We start from the raw sequence: 21,153 nt of genomic DNA on the forward strand, positions 1-21,153 counted from the left end.
TGGCCAGCATGACTAAGCCACTTCTGGCAAACCAGAGCAGTGCACGGAAACACCATTTACCTTCCCGCCAGAGTGGTACCTATTTATCTACTTGCTCTTTGACGTGCTTTCGAACTGCTAGGTTGGCAGGAACAGGGACCGAGCAACGGGAGCTCACCCCATCGTGGGGATTCAAACTGCCGACCTTCTGATCGGCAAGTCCTAGGCTCTGTAGTTTAACCCACAGCACCACCCGTGTCCCTAAGGTAGCATAGAGCAGTGTTATTACTTCCCCTGACCTGGACACTAGACTTCTCTGGATGCAGCCTAGAATACCATTAGCTTTTTGGGCTGCTGTGTCACTCTGCTGACTCATGTTCAGCATGTGGACCTCTAAGACCTCTAGATCTAGGCAACCATTGGAGCACGTGTGTCTTTCCCATCGTTCCTAGTTAGGGATATTGCCAGGGGAGAAATTTGGGAGCTGGAAGAAGAAATCAAATTAACTCACGCACAACCACCTGTGTCTTCAATCAATCATTGTAATCAAGTATTGAATTATACAAAATATATAAATTAACAGTTTTTACAGAAGGCACATTTGAGGCTTATTGAAGTCCAGGCATCCACACAATCTCCTTGACCCTTGTCACAAAGCATAGGGCGCTGCTGCTACTGACCCATGGCTGTCGTGACAACTTAGAATCTCTTTCTTGGTCTGTCTGTGGTACTGGCCTTCCCGGATCGTCTTAATGCACTTTACATCCTTCCCGAGGGTGATGCTTTTGATGGAAGGCAGAAATTTCAGCATTGTTTTGGATACGGAGTTCGCCACTCCTGTGCCAGACAGGTTGAGCTCCTGCAAAAAGCTGAGGCTGTAAAAAACCTCCGCGTTCAAGGATTTGACGTTGGGGTTGTTGGACAAATCGAGCGCTTGGAGAGCTGGCAGGTCTTGGAAGGCGTAGGGCGAAATCTCCGCCAGGTCGGGAATCCCACTGAGAGACAAGTGGATCAAATCTTTCAGCCCCTGAAATGCCCCTTTCTCAATGGCCACCACTGGGTTCCCGTCAAGGTTGAGGAACCGGAGAGGGATTCCTTGAAGGTCAGGGATCCTCTTCAACCTGTTTCCAGACAGGTTCAAGCTCTGGATGTTGGGAATGGCTTTGCCCTGGTGTCTCGAAACGAGGCTGATCAAGTTGTTTGAGAGGTCCACATTGATGGGCTTCCCTTGACCTTTGGATGCAAAGATGTTGGTGGTGATGTCCAGGATGAAGTTGTTGCTGAGGTCGACATCCCCCAAAGGCGACCCCGAGAAGCATTCGTCTGGAAGGGCCACCAAAGAGTTGTGACTCAGATCCAAAGATTCCAGATAGCGGAGTCTGGAGAAAGTGGTGGGAAAGATCCTGGAGATCTTATTGTAGCTCAAGTCCAAACTAACCAGAGTGGTATATCCGGGGCCGGTCAACATGGACTCGTTGATGGAGTCCAGGTTGTTTGACGATAAATCCAAGTAGGTCGTGTCCAGAGGAATGGGGACAGGCACGATATGGGCCCCGATCCCACTGCAGTCCACCTTGGTTAGGCTGAAGCTGTCGAAGAGACCGAAGCTCTCCACTTCACAGTGGCACCCTGGGAAGCAAGTCTTCGAAGCGCCAACGTTCGGGGAGAGCAGTAGCAGGTTGAACCAGATTAAGAAAGGCATTGCTGGAATCTGCAAAGAGGAAACACAAGCGGAACATCAGGAAGAGTCGCCAAATAGTGGCAGCGTGAAGAAGGTGCAATTAGTGGGATGGATAGTTCCGAGAAGGATATTCGAAAGCAAGGGTGGTCCTTACAAAATTACCCTGATTTGGAGGTTGCAAATTAAGTGATCTGGTTTCTAGATGCCATTTGGTTTCCGGACTTTGTCCGGACTCCTGCATCTCCGCTGCTTGCCTCAATTTTCACCTGAATGCCCAGGCACCCACCGATTGCATTTTCTGGCAAAATCTGCTTTTTGTTGCAATTGTTTGAGTAGTTTTTTTTATTTATTTCATGAGATCTATACACCACTTGATTGAAAACAACCACCACCCTCAAAGATAGAATAAAAACGAGAAAAATTCACAACCCGACTTAAAACATACAAAAGTTAAAATACTAAAACCGACTAATATTACCTTCAACTTCCTATGCATTTATTTGGGTAGGCTTGTAAAAAAAAAATGTTTCTGGTAGGCACCAAAAAAAAGCACGTGATTGATCTCAATAGGCAGGTAGCTCCAATGTTAACAAGTTCCTACAAATGCGGAACGGGAATAATGTGGCGCAATAGTAGTGCCAGTTCTGTTGATCAAACTTTTTCTCAACTATTATCTTTTATACGTTTTTAGCTTTCTGCATTTTATTGGGGTTGGTTTTAATTTCTGTGAGTCCCAGTTCTGGGGGAAAGGTGGAATATTAATTTGGCGTGCGCCCTTCTTGCCAAAGTCTAGCACGCTCCTATGCGCTGGTGTCATGCACTGAGAAAATATGTGCGCTTGCTCCGTGATACACTCCTTTATTTGAACAAGCTTTGCAAATAGGGCTGGGTGCATCTTTGCCCTGGTTCTGCTATCGTTTGGTCGGGTGCCTCTCTCCTGAGTTCATCTCAAGTTGCCATCTGGATTCAACTTCCTCCAAGTTTCTGAAACAAATCTCAGAATTGGCATAAGTGCCATTTGGCATGGTTTTCCACCCCACAACCCTGAAATTAAGAGTCTCATGCTCTTACCAAGGTGATTCAGCTGGGATAGCTCAGTCAGCAAAGCACGAGACTCACTCTTAATCTCAGGGTTGTGGGCCAAACATTCCTGCATTGTAGGTGTTATGAAATTCTCACCCTGGGCCAGCAGGGGGATACTGTAGATAGTTATGCAAATAAGGGATTGAAAGTGACGTTCAGTGATTGGATAGTTTTAGAAAGTTGTTACAGTAACGTTGTACTGGAGCTCTATATAAGCAGGCTGGCTGAACCCTTCAGTTCAGTTCTGTTCTGTCCTCTGAATAAAGAAGAGCTGTTTGAAGAATCGCTGTGTTGTCTGATATGTTCACCCACAACTTAACAGTAGGGGGTTGGACTAGATGACCCTCGGAACCCCTTCCAAATCTACGGTTCCATGCCAAAGTTTTTGTTTCTCTGAAAGCGGTGACCATAATGGGCACATTTCCCCCATGGGCTCCCTGATGAGAGCGGATGGATTTTTAAAGCCTATTGAACTTTGAAACATGCCATTTCTGCATGCTTGACAATAAAATAAAATAAGGCTCCTCTCCCTTTTTTCTTAAACAAATGGCACTCCCCGTTTCAAAAAATTGAACCCAACGGGGTCAATACTTCCTAATAGCTATGCGGCGCTCTGTTCTTTTCTCCGGGAGAGGTGAAGAAAGGCAGTTTATATCCCTGGCAAGTGCCCTTAACAGCCATAAACTTTGGAACTGGCCTGATTGATCTCAAAAACCGAAGCAGTCGGACCCCAGTGTGAATTTACAGAGGTGGAAAAGTTTAGCAGAAGAATAAAAGAGATGGAGGGAAGGCAGGGGGGGGGGGAGAGAGAGAGCTATTTGAAAATGACGGCAGACAATAGAGATAAATTCTACAGCCTCGGGAGGAAAGGAACAATCATTAGGGCCTTCTATTTTTAAACAGGAAAGAGAGAGACAGCAGCCCAGCAGTGAATAAAAAGCTGTAGGAAATAAATCAAACCTCGAGTGATGTTGTTTTAATAGCCTCTCTTTGCCAGCCCTTTAAAGCATCCCCCTTCTCAACCCCCCCCCAAAAAAACCATACCTGCTGTTTGTCAAGTTTTAATAGACTCCTGGGTTGTTGGGTTTCTCTCCCCCAGCCCAAAGCACTGATTAATCTGTCCACCTGCATTTAAGTCAAGACTCCACAGCTAGTTACACACAGATTTGCTGCTGCTCTTGTTTTTCCGACACAGGTCATGTTAAAAAAAAAGGGGGGGGGACTGACGGACGGCGGCGGACGTTTACCTGTTTTAAGCTGAAACCTCAAGGAAAGGAGCGAGAAGCTGGTTCTCCTACCTTCTCGCCAACTTTCATGCTCATCCATAAAAGCGAATAAGTGATGAGGCTGGAGAATCATAGAATCAGAATGGACCCCAAGGGTCATCTAGTCCAACCCCCTGCAATGCGGGCTTTGCCCAACGTAGCACTCAAACCCACAATCTCCTGTTCTACCAACTGAGCTATCCCAGAGGAAGGATTGACTGGTAAACCACTCTGGAAATTGTAGCTCTGTGAGTGGGTATAGGGGCCTCCTAATGACTCTCAGTAGACAGCATCTTAAAAAGCAGAGACATCACCTTGCCAACAAAGATCCATATAGTTAAAACTATGGTTTTCCCAGTAGTGATGTATGGAAGCGAAGAATGGATGCTTTTGAATTATGGTGCTGGAGAAGACTCTTGAGAGTCCCATGGACTCCCAAGAAGATCAAACCTATCCATTCGGAAGGAAATCAGCCCTGAGTGCTCACTGGAAGGACAGATCCTGAAACTGAGGCATGTAATACTTTGGCCACCTCATGAGAAGAGAAGACTCCCTGGAAAAGACCCTGATGTGGGGAAAGATGGAGGGCACAAGGAGAAGGGGACGACAGAGGACGAGATGGTTGGACAGTGTTCTCAAAGCTACCAGCATGAGCCTGACCAAACTGAGGGAGGCAGTGGAAGACAGGAGTGCCTGGCGTGCTCTGGTCCAGGGGGTCACGAAGAGTCCGACATGACTAAACGACTAAACAACAACAAACGACTCTGGAAACTAAGTTCCCAGGATTCCTTGGGGGAAGCCGTGAGCATTCAAAGCGGTGAGATGCCTGGGCAGTGGTTCTCAATCTCCGCCCCCCCCCCCCCGGGTCACACTTTGTTCGCACTGCACTGAATTTCTTATTGATAAGAAATACACTGGAAATCAAAAAGAGGCAGCCCCTAGCAGGGCTTGATTTAACACAGATCAAAGCTACTTTATAATATGATTACGGGGCATGCAGAAAGAATGAAACATAAGAACATTCCCAAAATATAATTATAAACGAGCCTCTTACATAGGTACTATATAGTATAATAATAATAATAATAATAATAATAATAATAATAATAATAATAATAATAATATATACCCCAGCCACTCTGGGCAGCTTCCAACAAAATACAGCGGTACCTCTGGATCCGGAACCCCATTCGCATCCTGAAGAGAACGCAACCTGCATCCGCGCAGCTCGCACATTACGTCATTTTGAGCGTCTGCGCGAGCAGCAAAACCCAGAAGTAACATGCTCTGTTACTTCTGGGTCACTGTGGAGCGCAAACCGAAAATGCTTATCCTGAAGCTACTTCAACCTGAGGTATGACTGTGTTAAAATACAGTAATGCATCAAACATTAAAAGCTTCCCTAAAGAGGGCTGCCTTCAGATGTCTTCTAAAAGTCAGATAGTTGTTTATTTCCTTGGCATCTGATGGGAGAGCGTTCCACAGGGCAGGCGCCACCACCGAGAAGGCCCTCTGCCTGGTTCCCTGTAGCTTTGCTTCTTGCAATGAGGGAACCGCCAGAAGGCCCTCGGAGCTGGACCTCAGCGTCCGGGCAGAACGATGGGAGTAGAGACGCTCCTTCAGGTATACTGGACCGAGGCCATTTAGGGCTTTCAAGGTCAGCACCAACACTTCAAATTGTGCTTGGAAACGTACTGGGAGCCAATTTAGGTCTTTCGGGACCGGTGTTATATGGTCTCGGTGGCCACTCCCAGTCACCAGTCTAGCTGCCGCATTCTGGATTAGTTGTAGTTTCCGTGTCACCTTCAAAGGTAGCCCCACATAGAGCGCATTGCAGTAGTCCAATCGGGAGATAACTAGAGCATGCACCACTCTGGGGAGACAGTCTGCGGGTAGGTAGGGTCTCATCCTGCGTACCAGACTGGTAGACAGCTGCCCTGGACACAGAATTGACCTGCACCTCCATGGACAGCTGTGAGTCCAAAATGAGCTCCAGGCTCTGCACCCGGTCGTTCAGGGGCACAGTTACCCCATTCAGGATTGGGGAGTGCCCCACACCTGCCTGCCCGCTCTCCCCCAGAAACAGTACTTCTGTCTTGTCAGGATCCAAGCTCAGCTCAGTGAATCTCATCCTGACCTGCCGGGCACCCCTGAGCTCAGCATCTGAGCCACAAATCAAGAAGTCCTGTGTTCAGAATAGATTTCCGACCCTTTCCAGGCAAACGGGCCCTAAATGAGCTCCTTCACTGTCTGATCATTATTCAGGGCGATTTACGGTTATCCTGAGTTTGCCTGCTCTTCTTTTGGGGCGGGGGCGGGGGGGGGGGGGAGAGACCGGAGTGATTTTATCCCTGCATGAAAACAAATAGAAAGCTATGAAGACAAATAAGCCGACCAAAAGCAAACACAGACTCAGCCGCCAAGAGAGGAAGAAAAGCTTCATGCTCAGCCCTTAATTAACCCCAGATGCCTGCTTTTTAGCCCCCAAAAGGGGCAGCATCCCTGCATCCTCTAGAATGAGTCCCTGCAGCTACAAAACTTCGCTTATTTAGAGAGTTTCTACCCAGCTCTTCAGCCAAAAAGGCCCCCAGAGCTGCTCGAGTAGAATCAATTCAGACCAGACGGCCCCTGCCTGCAGGCTTGCAATCTGAAACGCACAACACACAAGGGGAAAGGGTTAGGGAGGGAAGAGGAAAAACAAGGAAATCTCAGGCAAATTCTCCACACAAAACAAAACCCCACCCCCAGGACGAGTCCTGAAGGTTTAAACTAACTTCTGAATCACTGAAAAGAACATGTTGCAGAAGTCATGGTGAATGTATGGAAAGGTAAGTCGTCTTAATGTATTTTTTGGGGGGAGTGTTCAGGGGAAATTTAAAGAATAAATTTTTAAAAGAATTTAAAGAATAAACACATTTTTTCAAAAGGTTCCCAGAGCAGCTCACAGTCAATCAACTAGAACATGACATATTTTGTGTGTTGTTTTTTTTAAAAAATAAAGAGGAAAGAGACCTGTCGCCCCCACCTGTCATCCCAAACTCCCCCTGCCCCACCAAGGGCCAGGATATCTCTTCAGATAATACTACTAATAATAATTTATTATTTATACCCCGCCCATCTGGCTGGGTTTCCCTAGCCACTCTGGGCAGCTTTGAACAGAATACAGTGGTACCTCGGGTTAAGAACTTAATTCGTTCCGGAGGTCCATTCTTAACCTGAAACTGTTCTTAACCTGAGGTACCACTTTAGCTAATGGGGCTGACAATTTCTGTTCTCTTCCTGAAGCAAAGTTCTTAACCCGAGGTACTATTTCTGGGTTAGCAGGGTCTGTAACCTGAAGCATCTGTAACCCGAGGTACCACTGTATTAAAATACAATAATCTATTCAACATTAAAAGCTTCCCTAAAGAGGGCTGCCTTCAGATGTTTTCTAAAAGCCTGGTGCAGTGGTACCTGGGGTTACAGATGCTTCAGGTTACAGACGCTTCAGGTTACAGACTCCGCTAACCCGGAAATAGTACCTCGGGTTAAGAACTTTGCTTCAGGCTGAGAACAGAAATTGCACGGCAGCAGCGGGAGGCCCCATTAGCTAAAGTGGTGCCTCAGGTTAAAAACAGTTTCAGGTTAAGAACGGACCTCCAGAATGAATTAAGTTCTTAACCCGAAGTACCACTGTAGTTATTTTTCTTTTTGACGTCTGGCGGGAGGGCGTTCCACAGGGCAGGCGCCACCACCGAGAAGGCCTTCGCCTGGTTCCCTGTAACTTGGCTTCTCGCAGCGAGGGAACAGCCAGAAGGCCCTCGGCGCTGGACCTCAGTGCCTCCAATTTATTTCCTCCACCTCCAGATTTATATAACCTTTTGGAGGGCACCGTGTTGGCAAGCAAGCCCTCTTGGTTCCGGCTCCAACGACCGAAAAATCATTTATAAAGGGGCTTTTGAACATATCTTGCAAAAGCTAGCACAGTGTTTCCCAACCGGTGTTCCGCGGCACACTAGTGTGCCGCGAGACTTTGCCTGGTGTGCCGTGGGAGGGAGGCGGGCTCCATGTGCTTAGAGCAACAGGCTGCCGCCCCAAGCCTCGCGCGCCCGACGGGAGCTCCTGCCGGGTGCGCAAGGCTTGCAGACACTCGCCCGAAGCACGGGGCACCCTCCGGAGGGCTCCGCGTGCTTCGGGCAACAGGCTGCCGCCCCAAGCCTCGCGCGCCCAGCGGGAGCTCCTGCCGGGCGCGCAGGGTTGCAGACACTCGCCCGAAGCACAGGGAGCCCTCCGTAGGGCTCCCTGTGCTTCGGGCAACAGGCTGCCGCCCCAAGCCTTGCGCGCCTGGCAGGAGCTCCTGCCCGGCGCGCAAGGCTTGCAGACACTCGCCCGAAGCACGGGGAGCCCTCCGTAGGGCTCCCTGTGCTTCGGGCAATAGGCTGCCGCCCCAAGCCTTGCGAGCCTGGCAGGAGCTCCTGCCCGGCGCGCAAGGCTTGCAGACACTCGCCCGAAGCACGGGGAGCCCTCCGTAGGGCTCCCTGTGCTTCGGGCAATAGGCTGCCGCCCCAAGCCTTGCGCGCCTGGCAGGAGCTCCTGCCGGGCGCGCAAGACTTGCAGACACTCGCCCGAAGCACGGGTAGCCCTCCGTAGGGCTCCCTGTGCTTCGGGCAACAGGCTGCCGCCCCAAGCCTTGCGCGCCTGGCAGGAGCTCCTGCCGGGCGCGCAAGGCTTGCAGACACTGAGCCCTCCGTAGGGCTCCCTGTGCTTCGGGCAACAGGCTGCCGCCCCAAGCCTTGCGCGCCTGGCAGGAGCTCCTGCCGGGCGCGCAAGGCTTGCAGACACTCGCCCGAAGCACGGGGAGCCCTCCGTAGGGCTCCCTGTGCTTCGGGCAACAGGCTGCCGCCCCAAGCCTTGCCGCCTGGCAGGAGCTCCTGCCGGGCGCGCAGGGTTGCAGACACTCGCCCGAAGCACGGGGAGCCCTCCGTAGGGCTCCCTGTGCTTCGGGCAACAGGCTGCCGCCCCAAGCCTTGCGCGCCTGGCAGGAGCTCCTGCCGGGCGCGCAAGACTTGCAGACACTCGCCCGAACACGGACAGCCCTCCGTAGGGCTCCCTGTGCTTCGGGCAACAAGCTGCCGCCCCAAGCCTTGCGCGCCTGGCAGGAGCTCCTGCCGGGCGCGCAGGGTTGCAGACACTCGCCGGAAGCACGGGGAGCCCTCCGTAGGGCTCCCTGTGCTTCGGGCAACAGGCTGCCCCCCAAGCGGCATATAGTCAATATAGGCACAGAGTTAATTTTTTAAACATTTTCTAATGGTGGTGTGCCTCGAGATTTTTTTCATGAAACAAGTGTGCCTTTGCCCAAAAAAGGTTGGGAAACACTGAGCTAGCACATGGTTTTCATCTTTTTCCCCCACTGTGGAAGACACAAAAACATTCCCTCTTCCATCCAGCTGTGACCCAGAACGGGTCACAGGCATTGCCTGTGCTTGTGTCTGATTGGCCTTCTCACCCACCCAAAAAATCATTTTCCTACCTGAACCTCGCCCCATCAAACTGTTGTAAACAAAAATCTGCCCTTTTCCCTTATGGGGTATCCAAGAGACCATATAGAGTCCTTACATAGGTTCCCTATTGATAGGAGAGAATAACAGAGGCCAACCAGAGAATACTGAAAAGCAAAGCAGCTAGTAAGCTTGATCTTTATTGATCTGTTGCAACAGGGTCTCCCCTCACACGCAGGAGAGAAGGGACACCAAAAAATGGTGTGCAAGGCCTTATAAAGACTTTTGAAATTGCCACCCTGTAGATCAAGACCAGCCCCAGAAACATCATACATACACCACAGAAGGGGTGTAACCTAAGACCACCCCTCAGATACATCACACCTACAAAAGGCGGTCTTAAAACAGAAATTTGAATGTTGTTTTTCTCCTCTCTGGCAGGTTACTTGATTGGATTTCCTGGGTAGCCCGGCCAGTCCTTTGTAAAGATAAATACTTAGTTCCTGGGCCAGGTCACAGGCTCACACCCTATTCATATCTTAAATGTGTCCTTAAGACAGGATTTGTGAGGAAAGAGACAATGGGGAGATTTCCCACTTTGACCTTGCAGAGAAAACATTTGGTCAGTTTGGGACAGTTTGGGAATCAAAATGGTTCCAGGTTGGTCTTCCTGTGCTGATCTATGTACGTGCTTGATTGGTATGCTTATGAACATTACCATATATCTAAGACCTCAAAATTCCTATCACAGCACACAGTGCCTTTTATTTAAACTCCCCAAATAAAATAAAAAAAGCAGATTGCAAGTTTTGGCTCTGAGCATATCAAGAGCAACTCAGTGGCAGGAAAAGGTGGGGTGAGACACACACACACACAACCCAGCTTCTGTCTCACACACTTGCAGGTCTAGAGAAAGCACTTAGGTCGCAGCAGGGTGAAAATGTCCTGAAGACAGCGGAAAGGGATTAAACCTACAGGCAAGGCACCTCTTCATGACAGGTTTCGTCTTATAAACAGGAGGTAAAGAACAAAAAAAGACCACCCACTGTTTGAGACTTCAGTTTGCTAGGAGCTGAAATTCAGGTCTGCTGGGAGCTGAAATTCAGGTTTGTTAGGAGCCGAAATATTTTTACAAGAACCTTAAAAGAGAGAGTAGGCTCTTAGGCTCAAACAATATTATTAGTATTCTTATTAACTGCATTTCTATCCCACCTTTCCCACACAGTTCTCCCCATTTTATCCTCACAACAACCCTGTGAAGTAGGTTAGGCTAAGAGATAAAGTGATTGGTCCAGGGTCACGCACGCAGTGAACTTCACGGCCGAGTGTGGATTCAAACCCTGGTTTCCCAAGCTCCTAGTCCAACACTCTAACCACTACACCACACTGACTCTCGATATCCCACCAGGCAAGTGGGGCTTTTGGTTTGACTCAAGTCTCCACGGGAAAACCTTGCCCGGTTTTTGCATGCATCGCAGCAAAAATGGCAAAAATAGCACAAAAACACCAATGCCTGGGAATCATTTTGGACTCACAGCTGTCCATGGAGGTGCAGGTTAATTCTGTGTCCATGGCAGCTGTCTACCAGCTCCATCTGGTACGCAGGCTGAGACCCTATCTGCCCGCGGACTGTCTCTCCAGAGTGGTACATGCTCTAGTTATCTCCCGCTTGGACTACTGCCATGCGCTCTATGTGGGGCTACCTTTGAAGGTGACCCGGAAACTGCAATTAATCCAGAATGCGGCAGCTAGACTGGTGACTGGGAGTGGCCGTCGGGACCACATAACACCGGTTCTGAGAGATCTGCATTTGCTCCCAGTATGTTTCCGAGCACAATTCAAAGTGCTGGTGCTGACCTTTAAAGCCCTAAACAGCCTCGGCCCAGTATACCTGAAGGAGCATCTCCACCTCCATCATTCAGCCTGGACACTGAGGTCCAGCTCCGAGGGCCTTCTGGCGGTTCCCTCATTGAGAGAAGTGAGGTTACAGGGAACCAGACGGAGGGCCTTCTCGGTAGTGGCGCCCACCCTGTAGAACACCCTCCCTTCAGATGTGAAGGAAATAAGTAGCTATCCTATTTTTAAAAGACATCTGAAGGCAGCCCACTTCAGGGAAGTTTTTAATATTTAACACTGTATTGTTTTTAATACTTGATTGGGAGCCGCCCAGAGTGGCTGGGGAAACTCAGCCAGATGGGTGGGGTATAAATAATAAATTATTATTATTATATTATTATTATTATCTAGAGATCCTGCGAGTCTTTGTGAGTTCAATCCCAGGAGCCCTTGCATAGTGGTAGAAATTAGCTAGGCATGTTTTGCTACTGGCACGGGTTCAAACTGTGACCACATGGAGACCTCTGGGGGCCAGGTAGGCAACGGACATCTCCATTTGCCTGGCCCCTCCAGCTTTCTGAAGGAGGTACAGCTTATTCATTGCATTTCTATTCCCCCTGCCCCGTCCTTTTCTGTTTTAATGTTTTGCAAAACACTTAAGAGATTCTGTTAGGGATTGTGGGGAAAGACCTGCCAAGGAAAGTGAAAAATATCTTCATGTATGCGACAACGGCGGCAAGAGTCCTAATAGCACAAGGATGGAAGAATGAGGAAATCCCGACTAAAGAACTATGGCAAGAGATGGACTACGCAGAATTGGCAAAACTGACACACAAACTACGGGACAAGGATAACTGTGACTTCAAAGATGAATGGGAACCCTTTACAAAGTACTTAAAGACACAACAAAGTGAACTGGACTCCTTGGCAGGTTTTGAATAAACCACCACAAACTTTTTATTGACAACAGCTAGTCAGACAAATTAAGGATCTATACAACTTTGTAACATGCAGGGAATAACATTTGTTGATAAACCAGAGAGAGAAGCTGAAGGGGGGGAGAGGGGGGGGTTACTTTATGGGGAGGGGGGAAATGGGGGGAATTAAGGATGATATGCTTTTTGATAAATGTTTTGTTGAAATTCCTAATAAAAATATTTTTTAAAAAGAGATTCTTTTTTCTTTAAAATATAAAGTGGAATCAAAACGAAATGAATAAAAAAATAAAAAATAAACCTCACTTATTTAAAAAAGGCGCCCTTGTGGCTTGTGGAGAGTTGGGAGTGTGACTAAGAAGGTTTGGAGGGAGCAGCTGTCCTGTTTGTGGGCTTTTTCAATATACACAATTTTGCTTAAACTCCTTGGAACGTAATGCCCAGGTAAATTAATAATAATAATGATGATGATAATAATAATAGTAATAATAATAATTTATTTATACCCCGCACATCTGGCTGGGCTTCCCCAGCTACTCTGGGCGGCTTTCAACAGAATATTAAAATGCAATAATCTATTAAACATTAAAAGCTTCCCTAAACAGGGCTGCCTTCAGATGTCTTCTAAAAGTCTGGTAGTTGTTTTTCTCTTTGACATCTGGTGGGAGGGCGTTCCACAGGGCGGGCGCCACTACCGAGAAGGCCCTCCGTCTGGTTCCCTGTAACTTGGCTTCTTGCAGTGTGGGAACCGCCAGAAGGCCCTCGGAGCTGGACCTCAGTGTCCAGGCAGAACGATGGGGGTGGAGATGCTCCTTCAGGAGTGTTGCCTGTACTCTGCCACCTGAGCTGCAGCCTTATACCGAGTCAGACCATTGCTCCATTCAGTTTAGGATTTTGCGGTTTGACAATCAATTCCTCTTCCCAGGGAACTCTGAGGAGGACAGGAAGTCTTCTAACAACTCCTGCCACCCTTAACAAACTACAGTTCCCAGACTCTTCAAAGTGCGAGGAAAAGGTAAAGGACCACTGGACGGTTAAGTCCAGTCAAAGGCGACTCTGGGATTGTGGCGCTCATCTCGCTTTCAGGCCGAGGGAGCCGGCATTTGTCTACAGACAGCTTACAGGGTCATGTGGCCAGCAGGACTAAACCGCTTCTGGCACAATGGGACACTGTGAAGGAAACCAGAGCGCACGGAAGCGCCATTTACCTTCCCACCACAGTGGTACCTATTTATCTACTTGCACTGGTGAGCTTTTGAACTGCTAGGTTGGCAGGAGCTGGGATAGAGCAACAGGAGCTCACCCCATTGTGCGGATTCAAACTGCCAAACTTCTGATCGCCAAGCCCAAGAGGCTCAGTGGTTAAACCACAGTGCCACCCTCACCCCGTTCAAAGTGCTACAATGCTACTTTAAGTGTACAGTGCATACGAGGCTTTAAATCAGGGGTCAGCAACCTTTTCCAGCCGTGGGCCAGTCCACCGTCCCTCAGACCTTGTGGGGGGCCGGACTATATTTTGAGGGGGGGGGAGGAACAAATTCCTATGCCCCACAAATAACCCAGAGATGCATTTAAAATAAAAGAACACATTCTACTCATGTAAAAACACGCTGATTCCCGGACCGTCCGCGGGCTGGATTGAGAAGGTGATTGGGCCGGATCCGACCCACGGGCCCTTAGGTTGCCTACCCCTGCTATAAACAGTAGGTTGTACGACATACCTGCCGCTCCTCTAAACTCCCATCTCCCAGATTGCGCCAGCCAGGACGTTTTGCTCTCAAGTTCCAAGAAAATAAACCATAGAAGGGGAAGGAAAATCTTAGAAAGCTGCCAGTTTGAGGCAGCCTCGCTGCCAGACAGGAGGAGGATGAACAGCTTGGGTTGAACACCACAATGCCACAAGTCCTTAGCCAAAGTGCCTCCTCTGCGCTCATCTCACCACAGCCCTTGGCAGACTTGTGAACGTTATGTTGCAACACACAAAGGAGTGGGAAGAGGCGATGGGTCTGTCAGGAGCCCTCAGCCGGCACAGAAAAGGGGAAGGGCAGCTTCAACCGCAGCCAACTCACTATTGCACAAGCCAAGCCAACGGTACTCTGACATCAACTGGGAGAGGGATCACAGCTAAGATGTGGGTTTGAGGGGTTTTATTTGCACCTAGAAAGGGCTGGGGAATCTCCAGTTAGAAGTGGGAGGAAGGAGCCGTTCCAGCGAAGGAGGATTGGCAGATGAAATGGACAGAATACAGTGGTACCTCGGGTTACAGACGCTTCAGGTTACAGACGCTTCAGGTTACAGACTCCGCTAACCCAGAAATAGTACCTCGGGTTAAGAACTTTGCTTCAGGATGAGAACAGAAATCGTGCGGTGGCGATGGCAGTGGGAGGCCCCATTAGCTAAAGTGGTGCTTCAGGTTAAGAACAGTTTCAGGTTAAGAATGGACCTCCGGAATGAATTAGGTACTTAACCCGAGGTACCACTGTATGCCGAAATGGCTGAATTAACAAGTAGAATTCAAGACCACGCGAAGGATGTTTTTAAGAAAGAACAGGGGAAATTGGTGGAATATATGAAAAATCATTGTAAACGACTAGAAGCATTAGCAGGATCAGACTACAGTGGTACCTGGGGTTAAGAACTTAATTCGTTCTGGACGTCCGTTCTTAATTCTGTATTAATTCTGTATTAATTAATTAATGTAGTTTCTGGGTCACCTTCAAAGGTAGCCCCACATAGGGCGCATTGCAGTAGTCCAAGCGAGAGATAACCAGAGCATGCACCACTCTGGCGAGACAGTCCGCGGGCAGGTAGGGTCTCATCCTGCATACCAGATGGAGCTGATAAACAGCTGCCCTGGACACAGAATTGACCTGCACCTCCATGGACAGCTGTGAGTCCAGAATGACTCCCAGGCTGCGCAACTGGTCCTTCAGGGGCACAGTTACCCCATTCAGGACCAGGGAATCCTCCACACCTGCCCGCCTCCTGTCCCCCAAGAACAGTACTTCTGTCTTGTCAGGATTCAACCTCAATCTGTTAGCCGCCATCCATCCTCCAACCGCCTCCAGACACTCACACAGGACCTTCACCACCTTCACTGGTTCTGATTTAAAAGAGAGGCAGAGCTGGGTGTCATCCGCATACTGATGAACACCCAGCCCAAACCCCCTGATGATCTATCCCAGCGGCTGCATCTAGATGTTGAAAAGCATGGGGGAGAGGACGGAACCCTGAGGCACCCCACAAGTGAGAGCCCTGCGGTCTGAACACTCATCCCCCACCACCACTTTTTGGACACGGCCCAGGAGGAAGGAACGGAACCACTGTACAACAGTGCCCCCAGCTCCCAGCCCCTCGGGAATTTATCTCCCACCTTCCCTCCGAGGTTGTCCCCTCCCCATTCTCTCCTGAAAACAACCCTGTGAGGTAGGCTAGGCTGAGAGTGATTGGCTGGACCAAGGTTACCCAACCAAGTTCCTGGCTGAGTGGAGATTTGAACCCAGGTCTCCCAGATCACAGGAGTGGGATAGAAAGACGGCACTCCATCAACTTCTCTAGATCATTCAAGCGGCTCCTGAAGCCTCCCGGTTTCTGACAGGAGGGGCGTAGCATCGCAGCAGAGCTCAGAGACAAAATGTTCCAAGATAAAATAAGCTGGCCTCAGGGACAATCAGGAGTCTGCTTTGCAATTTACGCACAGCTCTAACCGATTAATCAGGTTAATTAAACTGAGGAAATGTCTCTATTTCTGGGGTGCATTTTTTGTTTATTTGGAGTGCAGGCTGGGACTGCTGGGCAGGTTTAGCCAGGAGAAAAGGAAACTGATATGAGAGCCATCTTGAAATATGGGAAGGGCTCTCCCCGTGGAAGATGGAGCAAGCTTGCTTTCTGCTTCTCCAGAGGGCAGGATCCGAACCAATGGATTCAGGCAACAAGGATTCTGACTAAATATTAGGAAGAATGTTCAGAGGGGAGGACCTGTTCAACAGTGGATTTACTCCTCCCATACCTTAATCACCTTAAGAGTTACCGTATTTTTCGCTCCATAAGGTGCACCGGACCATAATGCGCACCTAGTTGTTGTTGTTTTTTTTTGGGGGGGGGGGAATCAAGAAAAAAAATCTTGCTCACTAAACCCTGTGGCCTCCTCAGGTTCCGACACCCCCAGTCTTCTCCCTCTGACCTCCCATCGTTGTCCCACCTCTGGCCTCTGAACCTTCTTCCCCTGGGGGTCCCTCAGCTGGTTCCTCCCACCCCACCATTCTTCTGCGTCCAACCAATGGTGTAGCATGGGGTGGGGGGTCCACGGGGGTGGTTGCTCCGGGTGCAAAATTGAAAGGGATGCAAAATTTCAACAGCTGGTGCTGCCTCAACATAGCCGCATGCTTCCACAGAAAATGGCTTCTCCATGCAAACCAGGAAATGACCTCTCCAGAAAATGGAACAACTTTTCTTATCTCTGTGACTGAGATCTCCCAGGTGACATGGATTCCATTAGGCCATTAGGCCCTCCAGATGTTTTGGGACTACAACTCCCATCATCCCTAGCTAACAGGACCAGTGGTCAGGGATGATGGGAATTGTAGTCCCAAAACAGCTGAAGGGCCAAGTTTGGCCATGCCTGCATTAGGCTGTTGAATGTGCGTGTGTATTCCAAGCATTTACCTTCCACCCACCCCTTCTGTGCAGCCATGGGCTCTGGCAACCCACGCTACACCACTGCTTCCAACCAGCCCACAAGACTGGGCTAGAATGCCTCGAGTTGTGCTCAAGCCCTCGCCTGTGGCTGTTGCATCACAGGGCATTGCTAACAAGAGGCAAGCTTGCAGGGATGCTTGCTCACTGCAAGCGATCTTAACAACGTGGAACCGTTGAGAAGCCTCAATGGTTCCGAGGGCAGGGTTTCCAAACGGCCGTTTGAGATGCTGCAAGATCTACGGGTGAGATTCCTGCAGCTGCAAGGCGTCCCCATTGGGGATCTGCTCTGCCGCTTTGCAAACCAATCTGACACTGATGCCTTCAGCCCACAGACATCGTTCCAGAGCCTGTCCGTGCCCAAAGCTGAACTGCCTGCCCTGACCACGCCTGGCTGACCACAGGCTAGGTGCCAACCTGCGGGAAAGATTCCTACAGCTACCACCTGCCAAGGCAAGGAAGTGGAACAAGCCAGTCTGTGTCCGGGCAGGATTCCAAAAGCGTTGGTCTACCGTCTCAAAAAGACAAAAGGACTATTGTGGTGCCATGAGGGGCTTGGAGGGGCTGATGCACACACGGGAGTGTGTCTGTGTGCCAAAACATTGGAAACAACGTACGACAGGACAATTGCATGGCTGCCTTGAACATCGCCTCTTGCAAATGTTCCCCAGCACCTGCACGGGTCTTGCACAAATGAGGTTGTGATCAGTTGCATGCGGTGAATTTTTTTGTAAGGGCAGGGGCGCCACCTTGCAAGGGTGATTGGGGGGGCAACACTGGGACATCCTGACATCACAAGCATGAGCATCGTGTCTCCCTCCCTAAGCTTCCTGGGCTTTGGCAAGAAGGCAACAGGCTTTAATACTTGAATACTCTAATTTTGAAGGGACGCGGGTGGCACTGTGGGTTAAACCACAGAGCCTAGGACTTGCCAATCAGAAGGTTGGCGGTTCGAATCCCTGCACGGGTCTTGCACAAATGAGGTTGTGATCAGTTGCATGCGGTGAATTTTTTTGTAAGGGCAGGGGCGCCACCTTGCAAGGGTGATTGGGGGGGCAACACTGGGACATCCTGACATCACAAGCATGAGCATCGCGTCTCCCTCCCTAAGCTTGGAAGCTTCCCGGGCTTTGGCAAGAAGGCAACAGGCTTTAATACTTGAATACTCTAATTTTGAAGGGACACGGGTGGCGCTGTGGGTTAAACCACAGAGCCTAGGACTTGCCGATCATAAGGTTGGCGGTTCGAATCCCTGCGGCGGGGTGAGCTCCCGTTGCTTGGTCCCTGCTCCTGCCAACCTAGCAGTTCGAAAGCACGTCAATGTGCAAGTAGATCAATAGGTACCGCTCCGGTGGGAAGGTAAACAGCGTTTCCATGCGCTGCTCTGGTTCGCCAGAAGCGGCTTAGTCTTGCTGGCCACATGACCCAGAAGCTGTACGCCGGCTCCCTCGGCCAATAAAGCGAGATGAGCGCCGCAACCCCAGAGTCAGCCACGACTGGACCTAATGATCAGGGGTCCCTTTACCTTTTTACTCTAATTTACTGGGGAAATTGGCTCCCCAAGATATTGGCCAAGGAGATTCAGGAGAAATGTGGCCACTTCAAGAGCCCAGATCCAAGCTCAATCCTTGAATGAGTTATGAATTCAACACTATATCCCAATCTCCCCCAACCTGAGGCCCGGTAGATGTTTTGGACTACAACTCCAATCAGTCCTAGGTATCGCATGCTGGAGGTGTTAGAAACTCAGATATGCAAGCTAGGTGCGCGATGGCACATGAAATCTAGGTTGCAGTCGCCACAGCAGAATGTCTTTTCACCAGGGGGTTGGATTAACTCAGGGGTGTCCCCCCCCAATGCTACAATTCTATTATCTCAACTACAGTTGTACCTCGGAAGTCGGACGGAATCCGTTCTGGAAGTCCGATTGACTTCCAAAACATTCAGAAACCAAAGCGCAGCTTCCGATAGGCTGCAGGAAGCTCCTGCGGCCAATCGGAAGCCTCACCGGACGTTCAGTTTCCAAAAGAATATTCGAAAACCGGAACAGTCGCTTCTGGGTTTGCGGCGTTCAGGAGCCAAAGCATTTGACTTCCAAGGCATTCATCAACCAAGGTACAGTGGTACCTCGGGTTGCATAAGCTTCAGGTTACAGACTCCACTAACCCAGAAATAGTACCTCAGGTTAAGAACTTTGCTTCAGGATGAGAACAGAAATCGTGCAGCAGTGGCGCGGCGGCAGCAGGAGGCCCCATTAGCCAAAGTGGTGCTTCAGGTTAAGTACAGTTTCAGGTTAAGAACAGACCTCCGGAATGAATTAAGTACTTAACCCGAGGTACCACTGTACAGATGTACCTTGCTTGACTGCAAGGTGCTCTTACAACAATCCACTTGTCCGGTTTCAAGGAGGAGAGACACACTCAGTGGAAATGGAAATGATATTAACTATGGACTAAGGCAGAGGGGTTTCTAAACTGGGGTCAAACCTGGTGCCCAGGAATCTCCGCATTTGGACCTGCGCCAATAGCAAAACACGCACAGCTAATTTCTAACTCTGCATCCTGGCTGTGGCTGAGAGTGTTATCCAAAACCACCAGGTTGCCAGGGCGGAGGGAGGCTGCTCTATCCACTATACCATACTGCCCAACGTATGACTATATGCCACTGGAGAAACAGCAACCTTTGTCTCTGCGGGACTCATTAAAGTTTATCGACAGGGAAGGGCAGACCCTGGCCTTCATTTCAAGCCATGCACACATCTATTTTAGTCCCAAACAAAGGGTTATTTCAAATGGCCTGCTGAGCCAAATTCTGCCAGCCAGGCACTCTTGCAGTTGCATCCACTCAGCAAAACCACAGAGATAAGAAAAATATCAAGCCTTGGCTGTAAGCAGACGAACCAGGAAGGGAACCTCACTTTGCCGAGCGGAACTTACTTCTGAGTAAGCACATCGCAAGGCTCGGATTGTCAGAGGGCCTCGCTGCAGTCAGAATTTCATGTTTCCGATTTTATATCCGTGCCTACCTGCTTTGGGGCGTCTGTCTCCCTGCAAACTGCCCCCCTCCCTGCAAAAAATATAAGTCTCAGTGCTCCAAAATCATTTTGCAGTGGTACCTCGGGTTAAGTACTTAATTCGTTCCGGAGGTCCGTTCTTAACCTGAAACTGTTCTTAACCTGAAGCACCACTTTAGCTAATAGGGCTTCCTGCTGCCTCCATGCCACCGGAGCACGATTTCTGTTCTCATCCTGAAGCAAAGTTCTTAACCCGAGGTACTATTTCTGGGTTAGCGGAGTCTGTAACCTGAAGTGTATGTAACCCAAGGTACCATTGTACTTCATCCAAAATCTGGCACAAAATAATGTAATAAAGGGTCTCTTTTTCTGTTCTTTTTTGTCTTTTCCTTTTCTGTACATTTGTGTTTTGTATTTTCTCACAAACGAGTTTGAACCTCATTGTTTAACATGTTAAAAAACTATATATATAAAATTGGGGAGGAATTGACTGAGAGAAAGAACCAGCCAAAAAGTGACACACGGCCTGCCTTCTCTCTGTGGCTTGAAACTCTCAAGAAACTGCGAAGACAAATGTAAAAGGAATACTTGTCTTCAAAAAAGTGTGCGCAGGCCCCTTCTTTGCACAAACCCTCCCTGCTCCTCCTCCTTCCCCAGGAGGGCCAGTGGAGGAGGAAAGCCAAAGGAACCAGCTAAGGGAGAGAGGGAAAAGTCCCACGCCTCATAGAAAAACTGCTTGCATTCAGTGGCACGGAAGGAAGATGGAATCAGGAGTTCGGGAGAAGAAGTCTGCAGCTGGATCGGGCAACGGTTCATCTACTCCAGCCTCCTGTCCTGTTCCTGGCCAAGCAGATGACTGCAGCAAACCTGCAAGAAGGATTCAAGCACAAAAGCATTCTTTCTTCCTCCTGAGGTTTCCAGTAGCTGGAAGCACTGCTGCCTCTCACCGATGCACCTTTTGAATAAAACGCAGGCCACTTTTTTAATGACACGCTTTCCGAGTTCTCCAGAGGCTGCTTCGCGAATCCTCATCCAGATCAAGGGAAGTTCAGGTTACATACGCTTCAGGTTACTCCGCTAACCCTGAAATATTACCTCGGGTTAAGAACTTTGCTTCAGGATGAGAACAGAAATTGTGCAGCGGTGGCATTAGCTAAAGTGGTGCTTCAGGTTAAGAACAGTTTCAGGT

At 49.3% G+C, this 21,153-nt stretch overlaps 1 protein-coding gene across 2 annotated transcripts in view; it reads right to left on the minus strand.

Annotated features, from left to right (window-relative positions):
• Positions 1–509: 509 nt before the first annotated feature.
• The window catches only part of TSKU (tsukushi, small leucine rich proteoglycan), a 32,074-nt gene continuing 11,430 nt past the window's right edge, over positions 510–21,153 (minus strand). For both annotated transcript variants that reach the window (XM_083737173.1, XM_083737174.1), the window contains exon 2: positions 510–1,690. In XM_083737173.1, coding sequence (XP_083593299.1) covers positions 629–1,681 — 1,053 coding nt within the window. In that variant the 5' untranslated portion in view covers positions 1,682–1,690 and the 3' untranslated portion in view covers positions 510–628. The remainder of the gene's footprint in view (positions 1,691–21,153) is intronic.

This window comes from Podarcis gaigeae (assembly GCF_964106915.1).
Source record: "Podarcis gaigeae genome assembly, chromosome: 4".
In the NCBI taxonomy this organism is placed as follows: domain Eukaryota; kingdom Metazoa; phylum Chordata; class Lepidosauria; order Squamata; family Lacertidae; genus Podarcis; species Podarcis gaigeae.